Raw genomic sequence first — 13,344 nt, 5'->3', positions numbered from 1 at the left:
AAGAAAAGAAGCAGAAGCAATATTTCATTTTCTCTGCTAATTCAAGATCATCAATTTTTAGTTTGTAAAGTTAAATCCAAACCACTAGAAATTATTATCTTGTTCTTGTGTAACTATCTAGCGGATCAAAATCCCTAGAACTTAATCTCAAATTGCGTTTAGCATTTAAATCTTTTTATTGCAAAAATAGAAAAAGTTCATGTCGAATTTATTCTAGATTTGTGATAATAATTTGAGATTAATTCCTTGTAATCGATACAGTTGTTGTAACACCTTTCAAGTTTAATAATATTCTTATTTAACTTGAATTTTGTTTCATATTTTTATTCCGCATTTAATTCGATTATTTGGTACTGTTTGTATTCAACCCCCCCTTCTACAAACACATTGGGACCTAACAATAACCATTAGACAAGACCACATTATCAAATTTATCATGCCAATCCTTCGGTGCTTGTTTTAGACCATAAAGTGATTTCTTCAACTTACACACCTTGTTCTCATAACCAGGCATAACAAACCCTTCGGGTTGTTTCATATAAATCTCTTCATCTAATTCACCATTCAAGAATGCAGTTTTCACATCCATTTGATGAATGACAAGGTTGTGTATAACAACAAGTGCTATTAACAACATAATAGTGGAAGTCCTAGCAACAGGAGCAAATCAAAATAATCAATCCCTTCTTTTGTCTAAAGCCTTGAATAACCAATCTAGCTTTAAACTTATTTATTGTACCGTCCACCTTCATTTTCCTTTTGAAGATCCATCTGCTTCCCAATGCTTTACAGCCAGGGGGCAGATCACTCAATTCCCATGTATTATTATTCATGATAGATACCATTTCATCCTGGATAGCTTCTTTCCAGAATGTAACATCCCTTGATGTCATAACTTCACAAAAAGTTTTTGGATCATCCTCAATAATAAAATAATATTGGTATTGATATTCAATTTCATCTCTAGGATCTTCAACTAGATAAAGATGAAAGTCATCTCCAAAAGACTTCACTTTTCTAGCTCTAGTGTTTCTCCTTGGTTCAGACGGTCCATGAACATCTTCAGTAGAAACTGAGTTCTTACTATAAGAATTCTGAAGCATGTCCCTTGGTCTAGGCATAGACGTAAATCTGTTTTCATCAAAGATAGCATCTCTTGACTCAATAATCGAGTTCACAGACACATAGTCATTTGATTCTAACACATATAATCTATATGCGATGGAATGCTCAGCATAACCAACAAAAATACAATCTATACCTCGTTCACCCAAGTGTCTTCTTTTTTGTTCAGTGAGTCTTACAATTGCTCTACATCCCCAAACTCTCAGAAAATTCAATTTTGGTGACTCTTTGTACCAAAGTTCATAAGGGGTAATCTTATTTCTCTTACTAGGAATTCGATTCAATAAATAACAAGTTGTTAACATAGCCTCACCCTAAAAACCCTCACTCAAACCCGAGTAGGATAACAAAGAATTAACCATTTCTTTCAAAGTCCTATTCTTTCTTTCTGCCACGCCATTATGTTGTGGTGTATAAGGACCTGTGGTTTGATGTACTATACTAGTAGATCGAAAATATACCGGATCATAATACTCTCCTCCTCTATCAGTACGTAAATTTTTAATCATGGTACTCTGATGTAGCTCTACTTCTTCTTTATATATTTTAAAGAAGTCAACAGCTTCATCCTTTGTATGCAACAAATATACATAACAATATCTAGAAGCATCATCAATAAAAGTAACTACATACTTTTTATTTCCTAATGATGGTGTAGAATGAAAATCACATAAATCACTATGTATTGTTCTAATACATCAGACACCCTATTAGCATCTTTAAAGGGCATTCTAGTTATCTTTGTCAACATGCATGTTTTACATTTTTCATTGTTTAAATCAATAGCAGGTATGAGACTCATTTTAGACATATCCTTTATTCTTTTATAATGTACATGTCCTAATCTAGCATGCCATAATTCTGATTTATTCAAACTGTTGCTAGTACTAGTAGAAGCCATACAAGCAGATTCTTTATTAAATTGAGTATTTACATTTAACATAAACATACCATTACATAAATAGCCAAAGCCAACAAAATTACCATGTTTTGACAAGATATACTTATCACTTTCATAAACTTGTTTATATCCATGATTATTTAATACAACACCAGACAAGAGATTCTTTCGAATCCCCAGAACATACAACACATTATTTAATAATATACATTTTCCAGAAGTAAAAACTAGCTTGACATATCCTACTCCTTTGATCGGTTCAGTTGCAACATTTCCCATCTTTAAGATAGATCCATCTTCGATTGGTTGAAAGTCTATGAACCAACGAAGATCTTTACATACATGACTCGTTGCTCCTGAATCAATCCACCAAGCAATATTATCATCCTGCACATAAAATGCCTCAGATATTAGTGATACGTAATTCTGACAAGAATTATAATTTTGTATTAACATCTGATCTTGTTGCTTTTCTGGATCCTTGGATCCACTTGGACCAGCATTTTGCTTTTCCTGCTTGCCTTTACCAACCCGATAATCCTTCTTGAAATGTCCAGGTTTGCTACACTTCCAACATGCCATCTTAGGATTTTTGTTGGAAGAGTTGTAGTTTCCTTTAAACTTCTGTTTATCACCCTTGTCATCCTTAGATTTCTTAGAAGGTCCACCATCTTCAACAATATTTACAGAAGAATCACTGACTTGGTTCTTGCCCTTAGGATTATTCTCAATTTCTTGAGTTCTCAAAGCCTCTTCAATTCTGAAGTGACTTCCAAGTTCAACCAGTGTCATATCATCTTTATTATGTTTCAAGGTGTGTTTAAAATCCTTCCATGATGGTAGCAGTTTGTCTATAACACCATAAACAGAGATAGATTCATCCATCTTCAATTGTGTTGAACAAACTGTTCCAGAATCCTTAACAATTCATTGTATTGTTCCATCACCGGTCTAGAATTGACCATTTTATAGTTCATAAAATTACTGACCAGAAACTTCTTACTAGAAGCATCTTCTGCCATGTACTTGGATTCAAGAGAATCCCACAATTCTTTCGCTGAATCAACATTTTGGTATACATCGAAAAGGGAATCAGATATACCGTTCAAGATGTGACCGTGATAGATGTAATCATCGTTTTCCCATTTGCAGCGCTTCCTTGTTTGTTCAATAGTTTCATTCTTAATCACTTCTGGCATAGGGGTAACATACACAACCTTCAGTGTGGTCAACAGAAAATGCATCTTCTTCTGCCATCTTCTAAAATCCTGACCCTCAAACTTGTCCAGTTTTGCAAACTTGTTTGTCATATCTTTTGCAGATTCTCCGTTCGTCATCTTCAGAAAAAAAATAACTTCAATCTATGTTGGGAAAAAATGGTAGTAACTTGGATTTTTCCGAAGTTGTGTGAACACTTTCAGGTTGAAGTTATTTGTGGTTCACCCAAATAAATCAATCGGATAAAGTCAGAAATTCTGCAAGAAGAGAGAATGTGTTTTTGTTGTGAATTTCAAGAAAATGAACCAACCCCAAAATTGTTCAATGCAACACCTATAGATGGATGTCAACATATGTGTCTTTTGCCAACAGACACATCTCAGTCTTTTGCCAATACACACATCTCAGTCTAACAGTCATGGCTAAAACTAACAGGCACATCTTATTTCAACAGGTGTGACTGTTGCCAATGGACATGTCTCATAAACAATAATACCAAAATCACAATAAACTCGAACAAAGCATGCACTTCGCACTCTCCTGACTTGTTCAATTTAATATTATGATTATATTGATCAACTAGTCAATCCAATTACACTAAAATATCCAACAAAAGAAATAAAAACGAAATCCTTGCCTCAAAAGAGCTCATCTAGTCTTCAAAGACCAAAAATATATAAAATTAATAAATACCCTAAGCAGACTGTATCAATAGGTGGCACATATGGAATTGATTGTGGTAAGATCAGTGTCGTAAAAAGCGGGAATCAGACTTAGTCGGTGAAGGCACCCTCCGGTGATTAATCGGATAATCGAGGATTAATCAGATAATTAGGGATTAATCGGGTCATTAATCAAAACTAATTTAATGTTATTTTTATTTATAAAATATAATACATGTAATTATTTTACTATTTTGATTATACATATATCGTTTTTATAAATATTTTTACAAATAAATTTAAAATATGGAATATTATTAAAGTAAATATAATTCTTAAGATCTAACTTATGAATTGAGGTCAATTTGTGATGAAAAAATAAGAAATTTTATTGTTTAACCATTTAAAATAGTAAATATGTATACGAGATTATTATTTTACTTAAATTTTTTACAAGTTTATATTTTTAAAATTTTATTTTATTTTTATAAATATTTTTTGAAATTTTTATTAATAAGGTGATTTTTGACCGATTAACCCGAATTTTGACCAATTAATCCGATTATTCACGATTTTCGTAAAAAATGATTTTTTACCCAATTTTCACTTAATCAGTTTGATTTCCTATGAAACAACAATTATCCCGATTAATCGCCGACTTTTAGAACACTGAGTAAGATTGATGATTAATAATAGGAAATCTATTGTAAGTTGTGCCTGGATGGAATCAAATGAAGATTTTAACTTAACCAATCCAATCCAACATAATTCCAATCAAGTGAGATTCCTAAAGCAGAAAACAAAGGTTCACAAATCGACTCTAAGTGACTCGGGAACTTAAAACTTATCTGTTCCTTCACTGATTGGTGGTTTTCTGATATACCAGCCGAACGGAACTTAACAAAAATGTACATCAAACAAGTTGAGAACATTCTACGCAGAATTGTTTTTTACTTTTCTTGTAGTATAAACTGCTTTTTGCCAAATTAGTACTCCCTCATCCCAATAGGTTGTTAACGTTTAAAATGGAGTGATCGACAAACATTTTAAGGCTCTTATCTACTATAATTACATAAGTTATTAATATTAAATGTTTAATTTCTATTCAAAAAAATAAAAAATATCATAATAAGTTATGGAACTCTAATAGATAATAGCCTGTCGAACATTCTATTACAAATGTTTATCTATTGGGATGGAGGGAGTATTTTTTAAGCAATTTTAACGGCTTTAAAAAGCATAGTTATGAATTTTATTTTTCGAGTTTTTGGCTGTAATTCCAAAGTAGGACGTTCAAATTATATTATGGAACCAAAAAAAAAATCATAAGATTTGTTTCTAAACCCATAAAAATGGCAACACACAAAATGTAAAAAAAACAAAAAAAAATTGCTCTTGTACAAGTCACCTCTTCAAGTGGTGATCTTAAAAGGAGCAAAAAAATTCTATACAGCAGCGGCGATTTGTACTAAAAAGGTTTTTTACCCAGCATGCTTGCAACTTCATGTGCCATTTTGTTAAGTCGCGTTCATTCGGTTAGACCACATCTGCAAACCCATCTCATTTCTATACCAGAAATGACAGGGTGATAAAACCAACACTTCACGTTTTGTGTCTAATCACATCAGAAGTTTGACAAGGCGGGCCATGCAAAATCGAACAACACTAAATTAATGTGGCATCAATTAGTTACTAAATTTGCCCCCGCTTTGTAGTTTTCCAAAGTTTACCAATCTTCAGTTGGACTATTGAGAATTAATTAGGAGATATCTAATGAAAAATTGTGAAAGTATGACAAAAGTGAAACACAGACTTCGAAACTTCAAAACTGCTCTGCAAAGAGAAGAACTAAAAATTGAAGATAAGACTTCATGAACTGAAGCATAAATTATTGACTTATTAAAAATTTAATAAGACCCAACTTCCATCAGAGGAATGGAGGAAAAGAAAATGGATAACAATCACAGACAAATATGAGAAAAAATGGGCTCCCTTACTGTTATGGTATATAAATCAAAAGGGTTAAGAAAATTGGTATAGTCAAACGATTTCTTACAAAAATAGCATAGATGGGGAAGAATATAAGCTGTTTGAAACTGAAGAATGAAACTGGAGATGTTATACAAAATAATAATATAGCCAATATTGATAACTAGAATCCAAATAAGTGTTTGAAAATGGATAATATACCCATATAGTTTTAATCCAAATATGTAATTGCAAAAACTGATAATATAAACAATCAGGATAAGTTGCAACCGTGATTTCAACGACCGATAATATAACCAATCTGGATAAATTTGGGTTGTTTTGTCATTTTCGGGCCTTAGAATACTGTGGTTGTACATCTTATTTTTTCGTGTTTTTGGCTTGTATCGAAGTAGGACATCCATATTTTAACATGAAACAAAAATAGAAGGAAAAAAATAATATCAACCATTTTTTTAAACCCCTAAAATTGAAAATTAACAAAAAAATGTGCAAAAAAAGACCTAAGAAAAGTAAAAGAAAGAACGAAAAAATATAACCCAATGCAAATCTCCACTTCATGTGATGATCTACACCGTGTGACGATTTTTACAAAGGGGAAAAATTTCTTTTGTGAGTTGCTACTTCAAGTGGAGATCTCCCTGGGCAAAAAATCTCTTCCATAGTTATACCATTTTTGTAAGAAAACATTCCCCTCTACAGTTTTCTTAACCCACTTCTTTTCCATAACATAAAGGTTAGGGAGCCGAAAATAATGGACCATACCAAATCTGACTGAACATTCAAGTTTTAAAATAACCTCTTAAAGAACTCTTACTACCAAATGAAGATGACTATAATTGTCTCACTATCATTACTTAACTCTAGAACAGCGTAGTAGCTCGTACACTTTGCACATTTTTAAATCCACATATCAACATGATCACTGTATTTATAAAAGAGGAATTTGGAGGGAAAGAATCATGTTAGAAAGAGCTATCAGATACAAATGGCCTATCTACTGAAACTGAGGATGTACTATATAAATATATCAAAATTTAAATCTAGGATTGGACTATCATGTGGTAAATTAAAATTGATTAATCACTTTCTACAGAATCAAGGACCTGCTTCCTATTACTATCTTTTACTTATAATTAGAGAGTTGTCTCCTATGAATCATATATACAATTTTGCAAATACAAAAACTGATAGTAGTATAATGATTCAATTACTTGTTTATTCTGGAAGTTGCATGCATTCATTTCTTAAGATTGCTAATACATTAGGAGTCTTCCCACCATATCAAATCACGTCAAGATTATAAATTCAACCACTTCATCCTTCTATCTGATCCTCCACAGTTCTAGTACAACGGGCATTGAAGGTCAGCAAGAAAGCCAATTCAACTGCTTAAACTTTATTCTCACAGTTAATGGGTGATATGACACTTGGCAATATGTTGTCGCCATAAAGCAACTGCCTGATTCAGCATAATGCACTTAGCATATCAGCTGTCCATATTATATTGAACACATGTCTAGCCTTTCATTATATCGATTTGTTTATATACCTCTGTGGTTTTTAATTTTCATATTACTAGATATAAGCAAAAAGTTGATTTAGCAAAGAGGATGTGAAAATTTGGATATGAGAACTGAGAAGTAAAAGGACAAAACATAAACATGGTACCTAAGAACAACAAACTGAAGATTGAGATCCTACAGCCGGGCCTGTCTACAAGAACCATTCCTGCGGGGTTCTGGGATGGTTGTGCTCTTGGAAGTCTTCTAGCTGTTTGCGCCAAAGCAGGAATCATGTCAAATATCATACAATAATATATGTTTCCAGATGTATCTTAAAAATATCAAGAACGCTAATAAAAGGTTATGACACACTGGTAAAAAAAAACATTTTTTTGTGTACATGGTGAATACAATATAAGAACTTATATGACAACAATTACTAATGCGGCAGTCAATGATGTTGAACTTCTAATAAATCACTTCAGTTATGAAAATTAAAATGGATCTTTATTATTACTTCTACAATATATGATAAATTATTTATTAAGTAGAGGAGTACCATAACATGAATAAAAATATTTTGTTTTGCAACCAAAATAGTAAATATTACTTTATAAGGACTTGGGGAAAGCGGACGCGAGCAGATAGCATCGTGCGCTTGCTTCTATATATTGTCTTGCCCAATAGCCAGTAGGTAATTGATTACTAGGCGGGGTAATGCAGGAAATACAATAAATTAGGGGTTGATAAATGATGAGGATATTTAAAACTATATGGATAAGAAAAGGTTGAAGGGAGTGAAAATGAAGTTAAAAAAGAAAACAAATGAACTATTGACAAAAAGAACTTCCCATTACCCTCGTGATCCTTCTTCCTTCATTGGCATCTTAAAACTAAAAAACTTAAGAAACATGTATGAAAAGGGCCATAATGTATTTTATTAAATAAGGACAGCTATCTACCCCGCTAAAAGTAAGAAAGGGTTGATAATTAACTCTTAGTCATTTCAAGAAAATGTCTACCCTAAATGAATAAAATGTTCTCTTTAAGAAGTCAATTAATAACAAGAAAAATTTCTTTAAAAAAACATAACATTTCCATATACCATGAAAATCAGATTATAACTGAAATACCATATTACATTAAACAAGAACCGCTTTATACTTGAGAGTTTGCTCTTTAAAAATTAAAATAAAGAACAAACTCATATTGTTGAGCTCTCATTTTCCCTTCATAAAATAAAAGAGAAAATACAATCTTTACCGAGTAAAGGTGAACAAAGTCGAGTAAAATCTTTACCACTTACGTTTTTGAAGGCTAGTCTTTTAGTTATCATTTTTAAAGAAAGTAAAAACCCCAGTACGAGGTGCCATCTCAGTCACTGACATGGTACTATCTTGTTTCAACAATCACAAGTTACTACAAATACACAAAATTAATACTAAATATATCACATATATTGTGAGAATATTGTGAAGTAATATACAAGAAGAGAAAACATAGGGGCACCATCCAGCTAGAATAGCAATCCAGTTTCATGAATAGTGATATGGATTCAAACCTGTCTCATAGAAAATCTCATTAACATTGGCAGCAGTTTTGGCAGAGGTCTCCATATTAAAAAGACCATTCTCCTCCGCATATATTTGAGCCTCCTGCAATTAATTTAAAAGACATACATCAATAATGATGGCAGAATTATTCTTCTGTAGTATACTATATTATATATCTACATACACATTACACAAAACACACACACACACACACATTTATCTATATAAAAAAAGGGAAATACATACATGTATTTGTCTGTATAACATTCAGTAGGAAAAGAATGTTTCACAATAATAAATAATTGAAAGGACAATATTATGTGCAGTACAAAATAGTATTTTGCTACAGTGTTTTTTTTTATGAGATTTTATAAAATTTTGAACAAATAAAACAGTGTGCAGATTTTGAAGAAAAATGTAAAAATAAAAAAGGCTAATGTATTTTAAGATTTTGACAAAAAACTTAATCTTCAATACCTATAATCAACTACACTCTAGTGGGAAGACGAACGAAATTTAAGAATGGCGACCCACATCACGGGGTATGTAAATAATACTATCATTTTTATTAAATTTGAACAAGACATATATTTGCCGCAGTAGCACTAAATTAACAAAAAATCTTGATAAGATAAATTGATTCAACCGGGTGCGAGCACCGGCTGCGGCATTTTTATCATAGCTATTTTTAGCTAACAAGGTACACTAATTAGACATTCATTATATCTGTTGAAGAACCTCGATTCTTGGATAATTTTTTCTGGCACTTAGTATATAGTTTTATTTGTTTACGAGAATGAACTAGTAGATAGTTAAAACATCTATCAAATTTAGTTTTATTTGTTTATGAGATTAAACTAGTATATAGTTAAAACATCTATCAAATTATTTTTCACACTTCTGAACTATAGGAAATAAAAGACTTGGAAATGGTATTGAGATCAGTCCTTCCCCGTGAATGAACTTCTAAAAATACACTTCAACAAATACTCTCATACATATTTGATATTTGCATTTTAAACATAGTTTCCAATTTTATTTATTTAAAAGTTGTAATTTCAATTTAGTTTTCAATTTTCAATCATTAATTTGAATATTGCTTATGTATATATGGTTAATGCTAATCGGATAATAGAATGTTGAGTTCTGTCGAATGGCTGAAGAACAGGTCCAATTAATGCTAATCATCCATTTTTTGAATTTGCCATGTTTAGCGTAATTCGTGGCATGTTTCATGTAATTTGTTGCTAAACACGTAAACGATGCGATTTCAATTCGAATACAAAAAACGAAACTTTTACACAAACACGACAAAATACGAAGTACACGAAATATTTTGAGCACTTTGTTGTACTCGAAACAAAATGAAACAAATAAAAATGAACAGACACGAAAACACGAACACTTACACAAAGTTTTTAAAGTTTATGATTCATTTTTTATATATTATATCTTAAACCTCCTGTGGTGTATTAAAAAAGTAGACACGTACATTAATTTTCATGCAGTTTCGTGTCACATACAAAATTATTGTGTTTAAAACGGATATTAAAACAAAATCTAGATGTAAACGTCTCGATTAACATAACATCGAATTTTTAATTATTTAAGGAAGTTTAGGCAGGTCAAACCGAATTAAACGAATCTTTGACCGATTAAGCAAGTTATTAAAAAACAGTATTTTTTATCCGCGCTCCGCGTACGAGCGTCTAACAATTTTTGTTGGGAAAATATATAAGAATGTTCAATTTAGTAACATAAATATTTATTAAAGTTGAAATGGTATTCGTTAGTGTTGAATTTAATAAAGCTATTATTTTGCTCTGTTAATATAAATATGTCACGAATTTTTTGTTAGAATAGTAAAACTAAAAAAAGACATATATTAAAATAATTTATTTATCCTAAAAATGTATAACATATAATTATGAAGAGTACTTACTAAAGTTTAAAATACAACTACAAATTTTATAAGCAAAAATACTATATAAAAGATTAATACATGGGACTACAATATTTATAAATAGACAAAAGTTAGAATCTGTTGAGTATTTATATCAGACAAAATCTAATTGTATTTTTAATTTTTAATGCTCACAAAATCTGCAACAATAAATCTACAAAATTATATAGCATTTACTAAAGGTTTTCCCATTAAAGCAGCCACAAAATATAAGAATAATTTTCCACTAGGAGCCTAACATGCAAAAGAGAAGTGCTAAAGTTTAACAAATGTTACTCTCTTCCTTGCCGACTTGAAAGAGTCACTATAGGCATCTCAACAGGTACTCCTAGATAAAAAGGTACATAGAACATTATGAATTACAGAGCGTGTAAAACCCGTAGAGGGATATTATTGATAATTTCAAATATAGTAAAAGAAGTGCAGAGCCTAATAAAAGTGTAAAACCATGTTTACACAGCTGAAAATTTGATAAAGTTTATAATCTTAAGTACTGTCTCTAACTTGAAACTCTTGAAACATTCAAGTTTTGATTAAAACACAAATAAAAGTCTAGGTGTTAGTCCCTTAATCAACTGTAGAGGGGGGTGAATACAGTTAACACAATCTATTCGACAAAATTTCAACAGAATCAACAGTTTTTATATTAACTGAGAAAAACTTATTACACATGTACTTTCTCGAAGGGGATGAATAAATATCCTTGAGAGCTGTCAGGTTATGCGAAAGATATAACAATGTCGCAATGCTTATAATATGAACCTAAACTATGCTTTATATAGAGCACAACTATCAATGTATAAGGAATCATATTTTATTAACAATAAGGAAACATATACTATTGCTTCTGAGAAAAAATTCTTTGCCGCCTTGAAATTCATGTTTCCTTTTCCTCCTCGAAGATCAACTGATGTGACGAATACTGATTTCATTATCCGTTGACATCATCATCCGTTGAAATCATCATTCGTTGATATCCTATCATCCGTTGATATTTCATCATCCGTTGATGTTGTCATCAGCATCCATTGATATATAAGTTCTGAAATAAACTTCTGATAGTTTCTATTTGATATCATCAGTTGCTCCTAACAAATCCCCCTACTTATTCATTATGGAATTATGGACAAGTTCCAATTGATGATGTCAAAACTATCTAAATGCAGGAATCAAGTATGCATATTTAATCTTGCTTCAGTGAATATCAGACTTTAACTCTTCATCCCGAACTGCTTCTTTAACTTGAGCAATGTCAGAGGTTAACTCCACTTCCTCAGCTCAAAATGCTTCCAGAAATCTTCCTTCTTTAACCAGCTTGGATGATTTCTGCTTCAAGTAAATTTTCTTCAGTATCTAGAGATTTAACTATTGTATAGATTAAATCGATCAGAGTTTAAGATTTAAATTCCTTAGATACTGACTCTAGCTTTGGCTTTAGTCTTTGAAATCCTTGACTTTTCTTCTATCTTCCTTACCTTTAAGCTTCATGTTTGCAGTTCCAATAGCTTGTGATCTGAGAGATCTTTCATCTTCTGCCTGACTGATTTCCCTTATAACTATACCTCTGATTGGTCTGTTAGAAGGATCATCTTCATAAAGTACTTGAGAAACAACAACAATATCAATATTTGTTGTCTTCATAGAATTTTTAAAGTCTTCCTCCGTTTGCCTTAGCTGTTCAAGATCAACTCCAGAATTTTCCTTTGCAAATATTCTTCTACTCACCTCAGAGCCAAATAATTGAATCTTTGGATCCTTATAGAATAGAGTTGTCTTTCTTCCTTTAAATTTCAGAGTCTGAAGATATTGGCTTACTTTAGCACCAACTTCTTTCTCCAGAATACCTTGGTCTTCATCAGCAACAATTGTGACTTGTGAAGATTGTTGTATTTTAGTAGTCATAGTCAATTCTTCAACTCTTCTTTCATTCCTATTGCTTCCTCTTCCTTGTCTAGATTGAAATCTAATGATTACTTTTGATGAACCACTAACTCCAACTAGTTCTTCACCTCTTTTACTTTTGCTCTCCTTCTGTTCCCCCTTATTACCTTCATCAGGATTTTCATCATCAGTAACTATCAATGACAACTGTTTGCATTTAGATTTATCAATTTTCTGCCCCTTTTTGGCATCATCACCAAGAAGTAGAGAAAGAATCAACTCCATTGAATTATGTACTTCTGTAAGTTAATCAGACATATGAGCTTGATGAGCTTCCAATCTAGCTTGACTGACTTCAATTGTAGTTTGTCTGTTAACTATTGGTGAAATTTGTTTCTGAATTTTCTGATGAGTAAGCAGCTTTGAAGCAATCAATGATTCCTTAATCTGATTGATTTTGGTAGTAGTTGTTTCATGAGCTGTGTGTAAGGATCTGACAACCAAATTTGATGTTTTCAGATGATTCAGCACATCAGGATTTGTAATC

The 13,344-nt window shown here is 31.6% G+C and overlaps 1 protein-coding gene across 1 annotated transcript; it reads right to left on the bottom strand.

The window, feature by feature from the left end:
* Positions 1-394: 394 nt before the first annotated feature.
* Positions 395-3,363, bottom strand: LOC141714511 (uncharacterized). The gene is made up of 4 exons (XM_074518027.1): positions 3,016-3,363; positions 2,077-2,911; positions 740-1,198; positions 395-624 (listed from the first exon to the last, which is right to left on the bottom strand). The coding sequence occupies exons 1-4, from the start codon at positions 3,361-3,363 to the stop codon at positions 395-397; spliced, it is 1,872 nt and encodes a 623-aa protein (XP_074374128.1).
* Positions 3,364-13,344: the final 9,981 nt, after the last annotated feature.

The sequence above is a fragment of the Apium graveolens genome, chromosome 3 (assembly GCF_009905375.1).
Source record: "Apium graveolens cultivar Ventura chromosome 3, ASM990537v1, whole genome shotgun sequence".
Taxonomy (NCBI): domain Eukaryota; kingdom Viridiplantae; phylum Streptophyta; class Magnoliopsida; order Apiales; family Apiaceae; genus Apium; species Apium graveolens.
The sequence above is the reverse complement of the archived record's forward strand: the minus strand, read 5'-3'. Positions and strand labels throughout refer to the sequence as shown.

Bases quoted from the DNA above. Each gene is read 5' to 3' on its own strand.
- LOC141714511 (XM_074518027.1), bottom strand. From the start codon at position 3,363: ATGACGAACGGAGAATCTGCAAAAGATATGACAAACAAGTTTGCAAAA. The intron at 2,912-3,015 runs GTCAGTAATTTT...ACACAATTGAAG, and splicing joins CTTCTAGTAAGAAGTTTCTG to ATGGATGAATCTATCTCTGT. The intron at 1,199-2,076 runs GTATGTTTATGT...TATATGTGTTAG, and splicing joins CTTTGGCTATTTATGTAATG to AATCAAATGACTATGTGTCT.